We start from the raw sequence: 16,036 nt of genomic DNA, 5'->3' as shown, positions 1-16,036 counted from the left end.
AATGTTTGTGAAGACTAATGATGACACCTAACAAGCATGAGTTAGCTACTTTTATAAATCAAGAGGCCTAAGCAGTGGTAGAATGAAAATGCTTATGAATGAATGCTGACTGTGGCCTAGGGTGTGTTTAATACAGAAGCAGACAGGAATTAAGCTCTTAATTGTGCATTGTGACAGTTGAACTGGTGAACAAGTAAAGCTTGTCTGTTCTGGTCTGGTGTGGGTCAGGCTCATTTCTCTGCACTTAGTCTAACTGTTCTTATAAGGAGGACAGCTGGTGAAAGTTCTAGGAATTGAGTTGCTTACAAGGATGTCATATTTCTAGTTCACTTAAGAAAAAAAACCCCACAGCGACGGGAGAACATGACGAGACCGAATCAATAACAAGATTATCAGCACACTTAGTATGTACTCGAAGTATACCAGGATGGGATAGATAACGTTGCAGTTTTTAAAAATAAATACAAACATAAAAGTAATTACGTGTTTTTCCTCATTATTTACATTTAGCATCACATATGCTTCCATTCATTAAAAAAAATTCAACAACAACAGTTACAACAAGGACACCTTATAGCACAATGTACTTATTACAGACATAAATTATGACATTGAAAAGATTGACATATTATTTAGCTATAATTACACCCAATATAATAGTCAACATAATTGCATTTTTAACATTTTATATAATTGTTGTCGATTATGAGTAAAAAAATAATACACAATATGTTAGATAATAGATACAGACGTACCTAATAGAGTCAGCCTTAACTATTAAATTTGTGCATGTTTAAAAGATGATGGCTAATTTATATATTTCAAAGGTTTACTATACTAAAATATAGTGTGTGTATTTTAAAAATATAGTTATGAGTATTTTTATACGCAAAGTTTTATTTTAGTGCCTTTGATCATCCCACTTATGTCCAGAAGAGGGAGCCACTATCAAGTCCCTTTGGTGACGCGAATCACGCGATTGACGTCAAAGGATAAAGATGGCGACTTACTGAAGCGCTCCATGCTTTATTGTTGATAGAACAGTATATTGTTATTTTACCGGAAAATCTCACACCGGAATCAAAAAAAAATGTCAAGGTTAATAGTCAAGAATCTCCCAAATGGGGTGAGTATTTGTAATGATATTAGAATATGATGTAAGTCCGCTGTCAAAGATGCATGCGTCAACAAAGATTTGATCGACTTTTAAGCACGTTTATTCCATTAAAAAAAAGTACAGCTGTGTTTTTGTTTGAAGTGGCGTCGTGGAGTTACCGTAGTTTTTGGACATGATAACTTGATACTGCCACGCTTTTTGGAGCACCGTTTGAATGCAATGTTGCATTTATTAAAGTATCATCATACTATTACTTGATAGCATCAGCGTAACATGGTACCACCACTGTACTTTCTTATAGGGATAATTAATGTAACTAAAAAGAGTTTATTTAATTCTTATAAGGGCTGTCAGGCAATGACTAAAATGCATTGTGATCTTGAACTGTATGTGATCTCATTTAAATGAAATATATGTGATTTGAAATGTTGAAAGTCATTTTATTTATTCTGTTTCCTCAGATGAAGGAAGACCGTTTCCGTAAAATGTTTGCGGATTTTGGGACGCTTACAGATTGTACGTTGAAATTCACCAAAGATGGTACATTTCGCAAATTTGGATTTGTAGGCTTCAAGACAGAAGAGGACGCAGTGAAAGCTCTGAAACATTTCAACAAGAGCTTTGTGGACACATCTAGAGTTACTGTAAGTGATAGGATATATATATATATATATATATATATAGAGAGAGAGAGAGAGAGAGAGTTTAATATAGTAAACAATTTATTTGAACATTTGTCTTCTAATTCTCATCTTATCCATTATCTGTCTGAATAAGGTGGAATTCTGCACTGATTTTGGAGACCCAAACAAAGCCAGACCTTGGAGCAAACACACACGCCAACCATCATCAAACAAAGTTACAGAAGAACAAAAATCACGTGAACAAGGAGAAAAAGATGAAAAGGTTGTGCAGCTCTACTGTCACTTTTTCTATGTCTGCACTGATCCACTCACTTTTGTTTGCAAACTGTTTTATTGGAAGGTCTGACTGATTTTTCATAAGTCAAACTGAATTTATGCTTTCACTTACACAGAAGCAGAAGAAGCCTTTGAATGTTCTTGGAGATGTAAGTATGCTGCTCTTTGCATGACATAAATCATACTCGGATAAATATGCAGAGATTGTATAAAATTTAACTTGTAATCCTCAGCTTGAAAAAGACCAGAGCTTCCAGGAGTTCCTCGCTGTGCACCAGAAACGCACACAGGTGCCCACTTGGGCCAATGACTCTACGGAAGTGACTTCTGTTGGGGTTGATAAGAAGAAGGAGGAGGAGAAGAAGCAGAAAGCAGCTGTTAGTGATGATTACCTGAACTTTGACTCTGATGAATCAGAGGAATTTAGTGATGCTGAGGAAGATGAAGATGCTGATGAAGAGGACAAACAAGGTAAGAACTGTGTGCTTACTTCTAGACACTACCAGATGATCCTCTCACTTTCTGATTGCATAATTGTGACGTCTCATTCTCTCCAAATGTGTTTTCTCACCAGATACTGATAAGAAAGCATTGAAGAAAGATCTGTCTGATATGGATTATCTTCGCTCCAAAATTGTGGAGAAATCAGACGTGGTGGATGAGAAAGAGATGGAAGAGGATGAGGATGAAGAAAAAGAAGGTGACAGTGCTAATGCTGCCGATAAGAATGAGGAGGAGGAGGAGGAGGAGGAAGAGGAGTCCCCGGCCCAAAACACAGACAGTGCTTATGAGAGTGGTGATAAGACAAGCAGCCAGAACATGGTCAGTGTGATAAAACATGAGGTTTAATAGGGAATAGTTTGGCTATTAGAGGCTCATTTCTTTATGCTGTTCATACACTATTATAGATTGAGCCGAGCACAGAGTTCACAGTCAAGCTACGAGGTGCTCCATTCAACGTCAAAGAGGTGAGATATCGGTTATTGATCATTTCATTGTTTTACATCAGCCTTTGTTAATATTACAGTGACATGTACAAGAAACTATTTCAGACACACACATACATTCCCAGTATTACACCCAAATAATCATTCTAATCCATTAATTCTAACTCTGATTTTTACGGTCTGACTTTAGTTTATTAAGGTTACCAGGTCCGTCCTCTATTTTTTTGCACTTTAGGTTTAATTTAAGTTTATTTTACGGTGTTCATGTTTATTTTTACATATATAATTACAGCGTAATTATAAATAACTACAGGTACATGTTGTGTTATTTCTTGGAGCTTATAATTACACACAGTTGTTGTTATTAGTATAGTAATTAATTATAATGTGTGAAACATGAACGCAGTAACATAAACCTTTACCATTTTTTTTTTTTTATATATATAGGAAAGATATTATATTCCTGATAATATAATGGTAATAATATGCACTACTACTATTCAAAAGTTTGGGATTGGTATGATTTTTTTTTTTACATGCTTTTCAAATAAGTCTCTCATGCTCACCAAGGTTGCATTTATTTGATCAAAAATACAGAAAAAAAACAGTAATTTTGGGAAATATTATTGCAGTTTAAATTAGCTGTTTGATATTTTTATTTATTTTAATATGTAATTTATTCCTCTGATGGAAAAGCTGACCTTTCAGCAGCCATTAGAAAGAAAATTGAACATAGCATTTGTTGATATAGAAATCTTTTGTAATATTATAAATCTTTAATGTCACTTTTGATCAATTTAATGCATCCTTGCTGATTAAAGGTATTATTATCATTATTTACCTTACAGAACCCACATTTTTGAATAGAAAATATAAATGAATTTAAAATTGGAACATTTATCCATTATTCATATGGACACAGTTACTTGCAATATTGGTACATAAATCAACAGAGCTAGCTTATAATTTATGCATACAAGTTTTCTAAAATCTTTTCAGACAGTGACGACAGCCATTTTTTATTTGCCTAAATTTTGTTCTATCTGACTGATTTATCACTTCATTATAGCAACAAGTGAGAGAATTTATGGTGCCTTTAAAACCTGTTGCCATTCGATTTGGTAAAAACAGTGACGGACGCAAATCGGGTAAGAGCATCTGTTGTTTACCGTCTGTCGCTGATTTAAAGATGTCACTCTGGTGCCATTTGATTGATGTCGAATTTCCTGTGATAAGGTTATGTGTATGTGGACCTGCGCTCAGAGGCAGAGGTCGAGAGAGCCCTGCGCTTTAACAAAGACTACATGGGTAAGAAATTGGTCAAGTACACAACTTGTTTTGATTTGTGAGGATAACCCGTTTGAAAACAAGTACTACAAATAAGGCTGATTTCAGATCTCAATGCATGTGCAATATCTGTGTAAACCCACAGGGGGACGCTATATTGAAGTGTTCAGAACCAAAAACTTTAAAAACGATAGGTCTGCAAAGAGAAGTGAGAAGGAAAGAAAGTTTGTGCACGAGCTGAAGGACGATGAGGAAGAGGAAGACGTGGCGGAATCAGGAAGACTTTTTGTCAGGAACCTGCCCTACACCTGCACCGAAGAAGAACTGAAAGAAGTCTTCATCAAATATGGTGACGAGACATGACACACCTTATTATCGGCACTAAACAATGTGGGAAATGGGAGTTACAGTCTGCCGCACAATTTCTCAAATATTTTTCTTGTGTCTCTATCAGGTCCTCTTTCTGAGGTGCTTTTTCCCATAGACAGTCTGACTAAGAAGCCCAAGGGCTTTGCCTTTGTGACATACATGATACCAGAGAACGCAGTCTCAGCCTTGGCTCAACTGGATGGCCACGTATTCCAGGTACTGATCCAATCCTTTACCGTCATTTGTGTCCGTGTGGTTTTATTTGCATTCTTAGAACTGTCTGCATCCTGTAGGGGCGGGTTCTGCACGTCATGGCTTCAAGGCTGAAGAAGGAAATCAAATATTTTTCTTGTGTCTCTATCAGGTCCTCTTTCTGAGGTGCTGTTTCCCATAGACAGTCTGACTAAGAAGCCCAAGGGCTTTGCCTTTGTGACATACATGATACCAGAGAACGCAGTCTCAGCCTTGGCTCAACTGGATGGCCACGTATTCCAGGTACTGATCCAATCCTTTACCCTCATTTGTGTCCGTGTGGTTTTATTTGCTTTCTTAGAACTGTCTGCATCCTGTAGGGGCGGGTTCTGCACGTCATGGCTTCAAGGCTGAAGAAGGAAAAGCCAGATCAAGGGCCCAACGCTCCAGGCAGCTCCTCGTATAAGAGGCAGAAAGATGCCAAAGACAAAGCCGCCAGTCGCAGGTCAGCATTTGATGAACCATCTGAAGTGGAAAACCTTTACTGGAGGTATTCACAATTTTGTTCTTACACAGCTCTCATAACTGGAACACGTTGTTTTTGGGCACGAGTGCAGTAGCCGATGCCATCGCTGAGAAATACAACACGACCAAGAGCCAAGTGTTAGATCACGTGAGTATTTGGGACCTAAAAATGGTCTCTCTTGTTCTGGAGAGGATCAATGTAGGTGACTTTGGATTTGTGTATGTTTTCAGGAGTCTGATGGCAGTCTGGCTGTGAGGATGGCCCTCGGAGAGACACAGATCGTACAAGAGACCAGACAGTTTCTCCTGGACAGCGGAGTGTCTCTGGACTCATTCAGTCAGGTATAGTATGTGTGCTTTACTCACATAGTTAAAGTCAAAGGTTTGGGGTCAGTAATTATATTTTATTTGAGAAATTAATGCAGTTATTCAGTAAGGACAATTAACGCATTTTATCATGTTAGAAAATATTTCTGTTTCAAATAAATGCTGTACTAGTATTAAGCTGCAAAACTGTTTTTTAACCAATTGGTAATGCTAAGAAATTTTTCGTGGGCCAAAATCAGGATATTAGAATGATTTCTGAAGGATCATGTCACACTGAAGACTGGAGTAATGACTGCTGAAAATTCAGCTTTGCATCACAGGAATAAATTACATTTTTATTAAATATTAAAATAGAAAATAGTTCTTTTAAATTGTAATATTTTTTTAGTCATAATAATACATTTATTAGTAATTTATTTAGTAATAATAATTCTTTTTGTAATAATTGATTGAATAAATGCAGCTATTGTGAGAATAAGAGACTTCTTTAAAAAACGTTTAAAATCTTACCAACCCCAAACTTTTAAATGGTAGTGTAAATGCAGTCAACTTAAAAATGAAGTGATTTCTATCATACTGACATATCAGTTTGTTTGTTTGTTTAAACTATAAATCCATCTTTTTTCTATAATAGATATTTTTTATTTAAAATTAGGCATGCACCGATATTAAAATTCGAACAAAAGAGATAATTTATTTTCAGATTTGATCAAATATTAATGTTCTATACTATGTGTAAAATAAATGAAAAATCAAACTAAAATCAATCTTTTAAATACTTAAAGAAATTTTAGGTGTATTTAGGTAATCTAAATGTAAAAATATGAAAATATCCAATATCGACTGCGATCAATACATTAAAAAGAAAATAATATTGCCTGATTACTGATTTGTTACTGATATATTGTGCATTCCTATTTGAAACACTGACGTTGTTGTTACTAAGCCATCTATTTAAAGTTAAAATGTGAGCATAATTCATAATTAGGCCTGCGTGGGGTCTACAGAGCATTCCAATCATCTGAATTCCAGTTCTGCATCGGAATTCCACAGTTCGCTCAATTTGCACAGAAAAATGTGACACCTACTGTGTGCAAATCTATGGTATCTGTTTGTATCTGCATGAATCGTGTTTATGTGTGTCTGTGATTTTCCCATCCGTTTAGGCAGCAGGCCAGCGCAGTAACTCTGTGATCCTGGTGAAGAACTTGCCCTCAGGAGTGCAGGTCGCAGAGCTGGAGGCTCTGTTCTCACCCCATGGATCTCTAGGAAGAGTTCTGCTGCCCCCATCTGGCCTCACTGCTATAGTGGAGTTCCTGGAGCCCACCGAAGCCAAGCGGGCCTTCATGAAACTTGCATACACCAAGGTCAGTGGGGACATGTTTGTGATGGGCATGTGAGCTACTGTTCTCACTGCAAAAATACTGTACTGAAATGTAAAAAGGAATTTTGGTTAGTTTAATAAAACTTGCGACATGGTATGATATTATACGGTCTGTCTCTTCAGTTCCAGCATGTTCCGTTGTATCTGGAGTGGGCTCCTGTAGCGGTCTTTACAACTCCCACAGCACCTAAACCAGGTAATCCTTTAATCCTGACATATCAGCCTGCTGGTGCTTAAACCAGCAGTTCATCTCTTCTGTGAAGGGTGTATGTATGCCTAAGGACTCAAATGTTCATATCCGAGCCTAGGGCTGGGCGATATAGCTAAAAAATTTATCAACGATATAATGTTTCATATCGTTCGGTATCGATAATTATTGACATTTTTTATAACCTTTTTTTTTTTAAACCGAGCGATAGATGTGTTCGTGTTTGTGTGAGCTGTCTGTGTCACTCATAGCACGTGCCTATATCGTGCGCTATAACGAACATTTTTATATCGTTATCGAAGAAGGTGTACCGTCGATAAATATTGATACCGTTTTATCGCCCAGGCCTATCCGAGCCATTTATTAAAATGACAACATGAGAAATCATAATGATCCCTGCATGGAGTCTGTAGAGAATTTCAATCATTCAAATTCGAAATCTGCTTCAGAATTCCATGGAAAGCTCTGTACATTTTAGGGAGTAATCAAACACAAGCCCTGCCCATGGCATGTAAATATTTTGGCTATTGTGATAATACTTCTAGCTACAAAGTATTATGCTATTAAGTAAAAAATTGTTTACATTTTAAATGTATTTTAGAAATGTATTTATTAGTTTTATAAGTTCATGTGTGGGAATATTTTTCAAGAAAATTGAAATCCTGTAATTTATTTATTGTTACATTTAAAACAGTTAATGCATTAGATATCATAAACTAATAATAAATTAGTATTCATTATTAATCTTGGTTAATGTTAATTAACATTATTTAATGTATATGTTATATACAGTATGTATGTTATATGTTAAGTATATGATAATTGAATTCCTCAGCATTTTTAACATTTAAAGTTTACATTTTCTTTAGTTATTTACAAACAATTTTATATTTAAATTCAGAACTTTGTGGCCAGTAAGATAAAAAAATACACAGAATAGAAAAACAGGTACACACACACACACACACATATATATATAAAATTATAATAAAAAAAAAATATATTTTAAGCCTCTTATGCTCATCAATACTGCACTTATTTGGAAGAAAACAAAACACACACACACACACCGTAAAATCTGTAATATTGTGAAATAATATAGCAGTTAATAACTTTTTTAATATATAATTTTATGCTCACCAAGGCTGCACTTATTTGATCAAAAATACAGTAAAAACAGTTTGTGAAATATCAAAATTGAAAACTATTTAATTGTATTAATATCTTTTGAAATTTAATTTATTCCTGCAATGGCAAAGCTGCATTTTCAGCAGCCATTACTTCAGTCTTCAGTGTCACATGATCCTTCCAAAATGATCAGTTATTAATATGCTGTTTTGGTGCTCAAGAAAAATCTCTTATCAATGTTATTATCAGTTGTACTGATAAATATTTTTGTGGCAACCATGCTTGTTTTTTTTTCAGGATTCTTTGATGAATAGAAAATTCAGAAGCATTTATTTGGTATAGAAATCTTTTGTAAATTTAAAATTGCCTTTACTGTCACTTGATACATTACTGTCATTTTTCTCCTTCATGTCCATCCTTCTCCTCCCAGAGGCTAAAAAAAAAGATACATCTGCTGAGAACAATGACTCAGCCAATAAGGAAGAAGAGGAGGAGGAGGAGGAGGAGGAGGAAGAGCAAATATTGCCCGGCTCAACTCTCTTCATTAAAAACCTCAACTTCAACACATCAGAGGAAGCATTACGGGAGGTGAGCGCAGAGGCCACAACAACATGTGTTGTGTTATCAGATCACCCAAAACGGATGTTATGTTAATAGCAGGTGTAAACACGGCCCATGTCTCACCATATGGCTTTCATTGTGCTCTTTTGACAGACGTTTTCTAAATGTGGTGTGGTGAAAAGCTGCACAATATCAAAGAAGAAAGCTAAAGCAGGTTTGTTTTCAGTCATGCATATTTACCATATCGATTTCATCTGTGTATTTGTTAATGGTTTTGCTCTCTCTCTTTTTTTCTCATTTCTCACATCTTGTTTCCTCGCTGTGTGAATCTCACCTGGATCTCTTTGTCTCTCTGTCACTCTCTCAGGTAAATTGTTATCAATGGGTTATGGCTTTGTGCAGTACAAAACTCCAGAGGCAGCACAGAAAGCCATGAGACAGCTGCAGGTAAATGACCATCTGCTGCCGTTTCATTGCTGTATTTATGTACTCTTATTATGCACAAATATTCATGTGATGAAATGGATTCAGGCAACTTTTTTCATTACTTCTTTCATTTTTCTTGCAGCACTGTAAAGTAGATGAACACCAGCTTGAACTGAAAATATCAGAAAGAGAAGTCAAGTAAGTGAATTGGGGTAGTAATGCTAAAAAAAAGATTATTTATTTTTAGATCACTTTGTCATTGCTTTTAAATGTGGTTTCTTAGTCTGTTTGAATACTAGGCACACGCATAAGTGACAGCTGTTTTCCTCCTGTTGTTTTTGCAGGTCAGGCGTGCCGCAATCCAAGAGGGAAAAGCAAACTGCCAGGAAGCAGACGACCTCTAAGATCCTGGTGCGAAACATCCCCTTCCAGGCCACAGTCAAAGAACTGCGAGAACTCTTCTGGTCAGCCTTGTTTCACATTTAATGGCCATTTGTGTTGTCTTCATTGTGTTTCATAGAACATTTTCACCTTGGTGAAGTATTTTTCACTAACAAAAATGACTATGCTAATATCATGGTTTTGGACATGGTACCCCTGTAATAGTCTGTCATGTGAGTTTTGAAGTGCAGGTGTAGTATGTAATGTTGGATTCATGTCTTTTTATCAGCACGTTTGGAGAGCTGAAGACAGTCCGCCTGCCAAAGAAAGGGATCAGTGGAGCCCACCGTGGTTTTGGCTTCATTGACTTCCTTACTAAACAAGATGCCAAGGTGGGTGCATCTGTCTCTGTATCTTTCTGTCTCTTTTCACAGTCAGGTAGTCTCTTGTGAAACAACTAATCAACACTGATCTTGTCCACTATGTGCAGGAAATCTAACACAAGCTTTGGTTTCATGCTCGTTTCTTACAGAAAGCGTTCACAGCGCTGTGTCACAGTACCCATCTTTACGGCAGGAGGCTGGTGTTGGAGTGGGCGGATGCAGAGGAGACTGTGGACGACCTGAGACGGAAAACCGCACAACATTTTCATGGTAAAATCTCTGCTTTATACACAGTCAACAGTTATTTTGCGTAGACAGTTGCAAGCAGTTTTGATGAGTAACTTATTAAAATTTGCCACACTTACCTTATTTTAAGCACAATAGCTCAGATCTTTTCAAAAATAAAAAAAATACAGAAAAAGGTAATATTGTGAAATATAATCGCAACTTAAAATGTCTGTATTCTCTTTGAAGATATTTTCAAATGTAGTTCATTCCTTTGATGGCAAAGCTAAATTTTCAGCAGCCATTAATTTAGTCTTTAGTGTCACATGATTCTTAGGGAATAATTTTAATAAGCTGATTTGCTTACGTTTTCTCAATAACAAACTATTTTTGGTAGCATTGTAACATGTTACAATTTTGAGTTTTTCTGGCACTGTTTCACTCAAGTAATGGAGTTGAGTACTTTGTCCGCCTCTGCTGAAAATGAATCAGTTTGTTGGATGGGCGATTTCAGTGAACTGGCTGCTTCATAAAACAGATTTACTAATTGCTAGATATTCACTGGTTTTCAATAGTTATCTTTCAGTAGTTTTCCCAGAATTCCTTATTTTTTTTGCTTTTTGTTGGTGAAATAAACATCAAATTCTCAGTTTAATCCGTTTTCAAATTATCTAAAAAAAAAAGTAAATACAAAAATGACTGAAAAGTGCTAAAAAATACTGAAAATAATTGTTCTATGTGTGAATAAATGTTCTATATAACCCTTATTATCTGTAATTATATTTATAATATTTATATAATTATCTATATTAACAAATATTATTTGTGGCTTTGTTCTTTAACTTAATTTATTGCATAATTTAGTGACCGTTTCATTTAATCCTGTTGCTTCCAGAAATTTGAGTTTTTTTATGAATAATCAAATAAATAGTTGACCGAATAATTATCATACTCATTTGTTACAGCCTTTCATTTTTTTGTATTTGTCAGTTAAACCAATGCCTGATTCTATTTAGTCTATTCATAGTTTTAGTGCCAGATAGTTTCAAAATCAGTATTGATTCTTTTTATTTAATACATAATTTGAAAGATTTTGCCCCCTTAAATAGTTACAAAATTTAAAACCACAATTAAAACTAACTTTTTCTATACTTTTTCCAAATTGCAGTTTGACTGTTGATTAACTGCTTGGAAACTGCAGCTTGCCAAAGCACAAGCTACTCCTAATTTGAAGTTGTTTCCCCAACACTGGCTGCAATTCTAGTCATTTGCCTTCTATAATTGAATTAAAACAAATTTGTCCCCTTATCATCTCTCTCAGATGCTCCTAAGAAGCGGAGGAAGGCGGAGGTGTTAGAGGGAATCTTGGAGCAGATGGAGGTCGGGGAGGAAGACGGGGAGTGAATAGCAGCCGTCAGTCACCTCCAGCATCTATAAGAGAGTAAATCATCCAGTGAACTCCATTTATCCAACAGCTGCTTCATGGTTTCTTCAGGAATTCTTCCTTTTGGCCCCAGATGCTCCCAATTAGCTTTTTATTATATGCTCATACATCATCTCTGTTATTGCTGTCAATGTATTAAACACAGCGTCTCCCCGCAGACCAACTCTGGCTGAAGGTGAACTCGACGACGGAGTCCTTTTTGAAAAAGATGCCTAAAGGCCACGTTTGCTTTAGCTGTTTTAATCATCACAAAGTGCCGAGACGTTTCATACTCTGCTGTGACACGGCTGACATTGAATAGTGACTGACCAAAATATCAGTAGCGGAAAATAAAACTGGAAATGTTTCCTTCAACATCATTTTGTGACATAAAATGTGTCTATTGTAGTCTGTTCCTAACAATAAATAATGTAAAATCTTTTTTTTTTGTTGCATTGTATAAGTCTTTTTCAGTGTGGGTCTCCTCAATCTGAACACCAGTCAGTGTTGCATTCAAGAAATGACAAGCGCTTTCATATTTTTGGGATCATACTGTATTTATTGATGTGACCATAAATAATTTTGTCTGGAAATGTTCCTATCTTAGGGTAGTAATTACACTAGAAAGCTCACTTTGTAAAATGTGCTATTTGTACAGTCGAGGTCAAAACAGTCTTGGTCTAGTCTACACAGACGATGCCTTACACACCACATAGTGGACATTCTAGTGTACTGCATCACAACTGCATGATATCATGTGGCTTCAAATCAACCTGTAATATTATCTGTTGTGAAATATGGAATTTGCTTGGTCATTTGTTTTCGGTTTTATTAAAGGGTTCGTTCATCCAAAAATGAAAATTCTGTCTTCATTTATATTTTTCCTTACTCATCTCATTCTAAACCCATATGAGTAAAGGTTGGGATACACTACATGCTGTTAGCAGATTTTACATCACTAGGCATCACACACTTGCCAACTTTGTAAATGGTTACAGAGGAAAAATTTGAATTTTATATCTCCCAATAGTGTCCTTATAACTCAAAACATGGCAGCAAGTGACTTTATTAAAATTACTAATTAAAAAAAAATTCTCACGTTGAGGCAATATCGAGTTTCCAAAATTCTCGGATCACAGCTGACCATGATTTAGTGTACGTTGTTTGTACATATAGAAATGCAAATAATTTTAAGTAGTTTGTCCAACATAAAACCTCTGTCATTTATTCAGCCTTTCACCGTTCCAATCCTGGATGACTAGCTTCTTTCTTGGAGAAAAAAATAAAAAACCGGCAATCTTCAAAATATCTTCTTGTTCCACAGAAGAACGACATACAGGTTTGAAATGGCATGAGGGGGAGTGAATGATGACAATATTCATACTTGGGTAAAGCAACACTATAAGAAAAGGTTACTCAAATAACTTTTTGGCCTTTTGATCTAGCTATTTCTCATAGAAAGTTTCCAAAGATTTTGAACAGCGCTTTACTTGTCCTTTATGAAGCTACACAATAGTCATATAGGTTTGGAATGATGTGAGCAATTGACAAAATTTACTGGTTGAACTGTTATATTAGGCACTTTATAATCACGTTTTCTGTTAGCCCGTCACAGATAATGCACCCAATCAAAACATTTGTGTGATCATTTTTATAAATGTAATTTATTTTGTGATCCAATATAAACAGAGAACCTTGGAGGAAAAAGTTATACGGTTCAATAAATGGAGTTCCGATAAAGCCAAAGAAGTTTGGTGGAAAGCACTGCTTAGAGAAAGAGCGTTCTGGCTATGACAGACACACCGATACACAAATCTTCAGAAATGGATGACTGTAACTTATTTGTATCCTTTCGTCAAAAGTTCATCGGTTAGTACCTAATGAATCAAGAATGGAATGAATACATCCACATGCAGAGCCACGCTAAGCTAAGAAACGTCTATTCTGTTTGTTAGATAAAAACCAAGATGAGTTTTGTAGGAAACTTCGATGTCGTCCACTTAAATATAAATGATCTGGAATATACAAAAAAAGCATTTACATACATTTGTTTTCACTCAGTCTCAGAGCTCCACATGTCCCTTAAAGCAGTACGTCTATTTGCACCTCAAAAAAATGACAAGCTACTTTCATCGCACCAATCCCACTGGCATTTAAAAAAAATGCAGAGCTCGTAGCCTCTACATTAGCAGAGGTCACACACACGCACACACACTGTATTGCCTTGAAACAATGAGGAACAGCATACAGCTGTTATAATATGGAACATGGAAGCAATAAACTCGCACCAACTACTCAAACCCCAGCATCCCGCTTGACTAACCACTCACAGCCCTGGCGTCCAGCACATATCTAAGTAGGTAATGCTAAGAAATATGTATTAAGGCTTTTCTGAGGACCTGAGGATTTCAAAAACACACAATGAGGCACACAAAAGGCAAAGAAGAGCTCTAGATGTGACACACAAACAGATAAGCAGAAGATGACAGAAAAAAGAGACGTCCGACTTGGCCTTGTAGCAGCATTCTCTCGAGTTTCTGGTCAGGATGCTATTTTTTTGTTGTTCACTTTCTTCCAGACGTGATTTTAGTGCAAGTATTCCCATGTCGTAAACAGTAAGAAGTACTTGGAGATTCTTAGCTTGTAAGTACGTGTGACCCTCAGAGGACCGTCACCATGTTATGATGATTAGTTGGTTTTCAGCCAAATATGTCTTGCTCTAAATGATTACGTTTCAGACACCTGCATTCTCTTACAAAACATTGTACATGACATGCATCTAAAGCAGTTCCTACACACCCGGCGTACTGTAATAGGAACAGACAGACCGACTGGATCAAACAAAAAAGTAAAAAGCTAAGATATGTTGTACATACAAAAGAAGCATGTGACATTTTCCTCATTTTTTTTTTTTTTGTAATTTTTTTTAAGCTGCTTTGGTAACATCAAATTCAATCCCATCAGCCTTCAATCTTTTTTGAATTGGCTAGCGAACCACACACCCGTTTTTAAAAATCTTTTTCTCTTTATCCCAGTATTATTGTTCACGTAGGTCCTCTGGTTTGTATGAATGGGTTTTCATCGATCTGAGTCACTTTTCTCAGTCTCCTCTCGAGGAAGAGTGTTTCGTCTGAAGTCAGCGGCCCGCGCTGTGTTCTGTCATAAAGATGTGCGAGCTGTGAGGGAGAGAGCTATTGTACTGAGAGCAGAGAGAGTGGACACACTGGAAGCCGAGCCGATGGCATTGGGACCTGAAAGAGAATGAATCAGCAAATGATTGAATGAAGACACAGTGAGGAGATTCAGAGGAACAATTTGTAGGAGCTCAGATTATGATATTATAGGTTCATATTACAGGGTCGAAAGTTTCAGGTCACTAACATTTGTTATTCAGCAAGGACACATTAAATTGATAAGTGACAGTAAAGACATTTACATTGATACAAAAAAATAAAAATAAATACAAAAAATTAAAATAAATAAATGTTCATTTGACCTTTCTATTCATCAAATGAAAAAAAAAAAAGTGTATCACAGTTTCCACAACTTTATTAAACTGCACAACTGTTTTCAACATTGATGATAATAATACATGTTTCTTAAGCATCAAATCAGCATATTAGTATGATTTTTAAAGGATGTAATGATGCTGAAAATTCAGCTTTGCATCACAGGAATACATAACAGCTTAAAATATAAAAAATATATTTTAAAATAAATGAAACACTTTTAATTGTGATACAATATTACTCTTTTTTTTGTTGTATTTTAATTGCATTTTTAATGCAGCCTTGGTGGACATAAGATATTTCTTTCAAAAACATCAAAAAATCTTAAAGGGGTCATATGATGCGATTTCAATTTTTCCTTTCTCTTTGGAGTGTTACAAGCTTTTGGTGCATATTATAGAAAGAGATATTCTTTATAAAAGTTAAGAGTCAACCACGCCTACCTAAAACGGCTCGTTCTAACACGCCCCCACATACCTACGTCACGATCTGGGAAGATTTGCATAACGCCGCCCAAATGTTCACGCAAAGAAAGAAGGCGTAACTTTTATTCTCGCTGTAGTATTGTTGTCGTTGTTGCCGCCGCCGCCGCCATGTCGTGAAGGCACTGTGTGATTCGTTGTGAAAGCGAAACTACTTTATTTGGTCTTCCAAAAGAGGATGATATCCGCTTCCTGATCCGTGCTGGTCGCTGAGGAAATACAACAACTTCACGCTGTGGATC

General features: G+C 36.0%; 2 protein-coding genes across 4 annotated transcripts in view; one reads left to right on the top strand and one right to left on the bottom strand.

Moving 5' to 3' along the window:
• Positions 1–990: 990 nt before the first annotated feature.
• On the top strand, positions 991–12,692 carry rbm19 (RNA binding motif protein 19). 2 transcript variants are annotated; one of them, XM_016513042.1, is made up of 25 exons: positions 991–1,126; positions 1,579–1,761; positions 1,895–2,023; positions 2,154–2,186; positions 2,271–2,508; positions 2,612–2,859; positions 2,946–3,005; positions 4,054–4,132; positions 4,221–4,292; positions 4,417–4,620; positions 4,726–4,856; positions 5,213–5,337; positions 5,409–5,505; positions 5,589–5,699; positions 6,851–7,051; positions 7,192–7,264; positions 8,835–8,992; positions 9,119–9,179; positions 9,333–9,412; positions 9,534–9,589; positions 9,736–9,855; positions 10,062–10,164; positions 10,305–10,425; positions 11,702–11,821; positions 11,983–12,692. In XM_016513042.1, exons 1-24 carry the CDS (start codon positions 1,091–1,093, stop codon positions 11,782–11,784), a joined length of 2,802 nt encoding a protein of 933 aa, XP_016368528.1. In that variant the 5' UTR covers positions 991–1,090; the 3' UTR covers positions 11,785–11,821; positions 11,983–12,692. The 2 variants fall into 2 exon arrangements, with proteins under 2 accessions (XP_016368528.1, XP_016368527.1); XM_016513041.1 differs by having other exon boundaries at positions 11,702–12,690.
• Positions 12,693–14,727: 2,035 nt separating this feature from the next.
• LOC107708740 (contactin-4-like) overlaps positions 14,728–16,036 on the bottom strand; it is a 143,164-nt gene continuing 141,855 nt past the window's right edge. For both annotated transcript variants that reach the window (XM_016513039.1, XM_016513040.1), the window contains one exon: positions 14,728–15,054. In XM_016513039.1, coding sequence (XP_016368525.1) covers positions 14,963–15,054 — 92 coding nt within the window. In that variant the 3' untranslated portion in view covers positions 14,728–14,962. The remainder of the gene's footprint in view (positions 15,055–16,036) is intronic.

This window comes from Sinocyclocheilus rhinocerous, unplaced genomic scaffold (assembly GCF_001515625.1).
Source record: "Sinocyclocheilus rhinocerous isolate Xijiao unplaced genomic scaffold, SAMN03320098_v1.1 scaffold1107, whole genome shotgun sequence".
Lineage (NCBI taxonomy): Eukaryota > Metazoa > Chordata > Actinopteri > Cypriniformes > Cyprinidae > Sinocyclocheilus > Sinocyclocheilus rhinocerous.
This window is presented reverse-complemented; position numbering and strand designations above follow the sequence as displayed.